The sequence below is a fragment of the Pundamilia nyererei genome, unplaced genomic scaffold, assembly GCF_000239375.1.
Source record: "Pundamilia nyererei isolate P.nyererei 1_Seehausen unplaced genomic scaffold, PunNye1.0 scaffold00122, whole genome shotgun sequence".
Taxonomy (NCBI): domain Eukaryota; kingdom Metazoa; phylum Chordata; class Actinopteri; order Cichliformes; family Cichlidae; genus Pundamilia; species Pundamilia nyererei.
In genome coordinates, this window is record NW_005187523.1 from 1,742,950 (window position 1) to 1,747,732 (window position 4,783).

General features: G+C 41.8%; 1 protein-coding gene across 2 annotated transcripts in view; it reads right to left on the reverse strand.

The window, feature by feature from the left end:
• Window positions 1-562: 562 nt before the first annotated feature.
• The window catches only part of nap1l1 (nucleosome assembly protein 1-like 1), a 20,624-nt gene continuing 16,403 nt past the window's right edge, over window positions 563-4,783 (reverse strand). The window contains exons 15-16 of one of the 2 annotated variants that reach the window (XM_005742665.1): window positions 3,346-3,382; window positions 563-696 (exon numbers count right to left, since the gene is read on the reverse strand). In XM_005742665.1, coding sequence (XP_005742722.1) covers window positions 3,377-3,382 — 6 coding nt within the window. In that variant the 3' untranslated portion in view covers window positions 563-696; window positions 3,346-3,376. The remainder of the gene's footprint in view (window positions 697-3,345; window positions 3,383-4,783) is intronic. The other variant, XM_005742664.1, reaches the window with a different exon arrangement.

A 4,783-nucleotide genomic window follows, 5' to 3' on the forward strand; every position in this document is an offset into this window, starting at 1 on the left:
AGGAATTCCCAAAGAAGTTGTGGGGGAGTGGGAAAAAAACAAGTCAGGTGAGGGGGTGGCAACTGTGGATCCCACAGAATAAACTGGACTGGACACTCAGGTGCAGCTAACACATCCGTCCTGTCTGGAAATGCTACAGTGCTTTGTGAGTTCTCTTTTAAGTGCTCAAGTCCCCGCTAAGAGTTTAGAAATCAAAAGCTAAAATAAATCACTGGGACAACCTGGAATTTAGCTTTGAGGAGAGGATATATAGATTGGTGTCGCCGCAATGCCAGTCTAAACCACAGCTGTTGTCTAAGAGCAAATACAACAAAAGACTTCACAAGAACCCAAACTAGTTTAGCAGTGAAGAAACAAGTTCATGCTTTTTGAGGGAGGTTATCTTCCTGCAGTCTAACTATTGTACAGAGAAGGAAGAGAGGGGAAAACAGGTCTAGTAAAATACTATGTATATCGAGCCACACTGCTCCCAGTATATTACCATGAGTTTTTGTAACAAAAATCTTGAAACCTTTTTTTCTCCAAGTTCTCTACCAAGAAAAATACAAAACATTATAAGGCGGTAAGTAACTATTTTTTTATTTTTTTTATTTATATATTTCTTCTTTTGAGAAGCTGTTACAGTGCAGTTGATCCTCGAGGCAGCCGGGTCAGGCTTCACTGCTGCTTGCACTCAGCTGGGGGGGCTGCATCCTTCTGTAAGAAACAGGATGGTGGGTGTTAAGATGAAGGCCGCTCCATACAGACTCATTCAAACGGCACGTACGCAGTCACGCCACTCCACCACTCAAGCAGCTACAAACTCAAACTTCTCACCTCAGCTATTTTTAAATGCAACAGAAATGACAAGGATGTGATGACTGACACATTCACATTAGACACACAGCAGTATGAAAATACTTTTCGTTAAACAGTATTGATGCAAATAAACATCAGGCCAGGGATTCTTTAGGGTGCTGGTGAGACCATTTGAAAGTGACATGACTTTCAGAGGATCGAGTGCACTCCCGTGGGAAGCTCCAGCAGCAGGTTAGCTTAGCAGTAGGCTGGCTCTGCTAAGCTAACATTTTTTTCTAATTATCATATGCAACTTGTGACCTTTAAGCGCTTCATATAAATCTTTCCCCATATGTCTTTGTATCAGCATGAGGCAAAATAGTGACAAACCTTAGATGGCCATTTCAAGTTTTTCTTCTGGAGTGTAAGTGTAAGAGCACTCATAAAAGCTAAGCTGACCACAGGTGTGAGGGAGATAAAGTGCTTAAAAGGATCAAATAAAGCCCGATGTGGATGGCTTGGAGTTTTATAGTGCCCTGAGCGAGCTGTAGGTATTGCAAGTATTTCTTTTACACAGCTAGGAGGTTCCTGTCATTTTTACTTTACTACAGTCGTGACTGGGAAACTTCAGGGGGCTGTGCGCTCATGTCTGAGTAAGGACCACTTCCCCACCCACCAGCCTCTAGTGCACAAAAACCATGAGCTGCCAGCATCCCCAACATGCCAGCCTAACATGCTAGTTTCAGCAATATTACGGTTCCTGCTTTAACGCACATTAGTTGGCATCTACCAGGAGCATGTCAGTCTTATGCAACTCTTAAAGCACCCTCAGACTTCTTTCAGCACTCGCATGTTACTAAGCACTTCAGAAATCAGTGTGAAGGGTTTCCAACATCATAGAATACACTTTGATTCTCTTATTGTCAGCTGTGCCAAAGGATTAAAGGATTATTCTGTTCCATTTATCAGCACATTCATCCAGTAAACACATTTCTACTCGTCTACTTGATGCATTCTGACCAACCAGGAATGACAGGTAAAGGTAATTCCTCATGAGATAAACAGTTTGCTCATTTTTCTGAGACTTAAATGTTGCCGTTTGAGAACGCCGAAATGTATCTTGGTGCCTTAGGAAATGACAACTTGCAGATCTCTCTGAAACATTAACGACATGATAGATCTCATTTTAAGACGAGCTGGTGGATCTTCTTGATGGGGTGTGTCAACAGAACAATCTGCTGTCCTCAGTTTGACTTGAAAGAAACTCGCTCAGTAATCTTCAACAAATGCAAACAAATACTGGAGTTTCGAGGCCTCCATCACTGTGTGAGATAATCTCATAATGAGTCCTGTGGAGGACAAAATAATGAGAATGATTGTTCACTAAAACAAAAGAAAGAAATCAGACATTTCTGTGTAACTTGTTGATTAGAGGCTGATATACCAACATCAAACCAGCTAACTGCCAGAGATTCAGTGACTGAAAATTTAGCTTCAGAATCTCTGTTGGTTAATTAAATTAACAATGGCTGGGGTATTTTTTTTTTTAAACCAGCAAAGTTGAATAATGGGACTCCGTATCCACAGTACAAACTTGGGAGAGACCCAAACATCTGCCATAGGAGCCCATTTTCCATTAGCCCTTTCAAAATAACAAATGTCGACACTTTAAACATAAACTCAGGGACTTCAGATCAAATCAATTAGCTGCCAAATAAATGAAACACTGGGGCAACTTAAGGTTTAAAACCACACAGAGGATAATTAAGCCCCCGGCACACTCAGGGTGGGACGTCCTTGGACATTACACACTTGCAGAGGTGATGATGGCACGCTGCAGCTGTTCAAGGCTGCTCTTCATGGCCTGATGCCACACACATTACTACAGAGTTGCTGCCACCGTTCAACACATGTGGCTTTTAATGAGCGACTCAAAGTACACATTCAAAAAAACGAATGCCCTGTCTGTAACCAACACCACTGCTGCAGCATCTGAGCTTCTTTCTCCATATACTACCAGAACTCCAGTTTCTAATGGATGGTAACAGGCCCTTTAGAATTAAAAGCACTTTTGGGGACATTTGAGAGCCACTTAACCAGACATTAAGACATCACAGGAGCCCTGTATTGGGGGCATGTAGATGAACAGAGGTCATGAAGGAAAACAAAGGACGTTCATGGACGAACAGACCAATGACATTTAAATGGGAACTCACACATAAACAAAAAGGACATTTTTGCCAAACAAATCATCACCCTGATGAACTAGCCTGTGTTTGTGCATGGGAAGAGTTCAACATGGTGGGGACAAAACAAAGAAGGTTGGGCTCGCTTCAACATACAGAAATGATACAGGTGCAAATGCAGAGCTCTAATATGGGTTAAACTTCATGAAAAAAAAAGCCAAACCAGTGAGTTAGTAAGTCAGGATAGTGTTAACACAGCAGCCGAGGAAGGGTGGAGAGAGACAAAGATGGAAAAGCCATAACCCAAAATCAAAAGGTGTGGGGGTGGAGGGTGGTGGGGGTGTGATGGTGGAAAAGCTGACAATTAATGAGCTGTACCTACCAGGATAGGGTTATTTTTCTACAGTCACCACTTAAACCTAGTGAGGAAAAATTTAAAGAGTAGCTGACAAAATATGCCAAAGTGACAGGTGATGAAGACACATCAATGAATAGGAGGGAAAAAAAGAAAAAGCCAAACTCGCAGAATACAGAATGTCAGATGTTTTAGTTGAGCAAAGCAGCAGCAGAGCTCATGCTTGTTTACATGCTGTGGTGTCAAACTCAGCTTCTTCAGTTTGGTGTAATTCAAAGTTACTAGGCTCAGGCCAAATGAGTCAACACGCAAGGTCATGCAGTAACCCCTCAAAAACCCAACCGTACAAATATGACTACCTACAAAAGGACACTTTGAGTCCATTGATCACAGACGTTCATGCATCTTGCTGCCGTTTCCAGTGCTTTTGTTTACTCAGTTTTTTCAGCTGCATTACCTTCATCAAGAAGGATGCAGAGAATCTCAGTGAACAAAGAGCCCCGCAGGAGACAACCTGTTATTTTGTGTCTCGGGGGGACTAGGCCAAATCTCATCAGATTTGCACTTCATTTGGTGTGTGCATGCCCACTTCTATTCAAATGGTTAAAGATGGGCACAGAATTTCTGGCCCATTAAAAGCTGCTGACCATGACGGGTGGTTCAAGCAATGTTAAACTGATAAATACTGTATAATGTAGTCTTTACATTCCATGCATTTTCAAGTTTATTTCTAATGCAGTGAATGTTTGCTGACAGGTGATGAAGGACCCCTGGCTCTCAGTCACAATACTTTACAAAGTGGTCTGGCTCATTGAGTAACCTGCTGAGTAACCATAATGTAGTAAAGATACATAGTAGTAATTGGACTGTCACAATAAACACAGCTGGTGTGTTCAGGTTACAGTAAATTTGGAATCCTGGGACGTAGGCAGCCTCGGCAGCTCTGGGTGAGGGGGGATGTCTGATTGTGTCTACGGGGTGAGGAGGGGGGAAAAGCACCTACTTTAACTTGATTGATGACTTTAATATGGCAGTCATTTGTGACTTAAATTAATGTTTTATATCCAGTCTAAGGTTTAGACCAGGGGTCGGCAACCTTTCTGATGGCGAGTGCCATTTAAAAATTCCTCAGAAGTCAGTGTGCCATATGATTGCATTAAGAATAAATTTAATAACACTATGAAGTTACACAATAAAAACAAAAAAAGACACTTTTTAATCCATAACACCAAATGAACTGTACAACAGAAAATACAAACGCTATTTATGGTCTCCTCACGACAACAAGAAAAATAAACTGAGCCAATTTGGCATGTTTGTTAATACAGAGACACACATGTTAATGTGATCTCTGGTCTCCCACTCAGACACAGGTCTCCGGGTGTCCAGCGGACAGCTACCTGAGGACACTCATGTGAGAGAAAATCTGCTCACACAGACATGTAGAGCCAAATACTGTCAATAA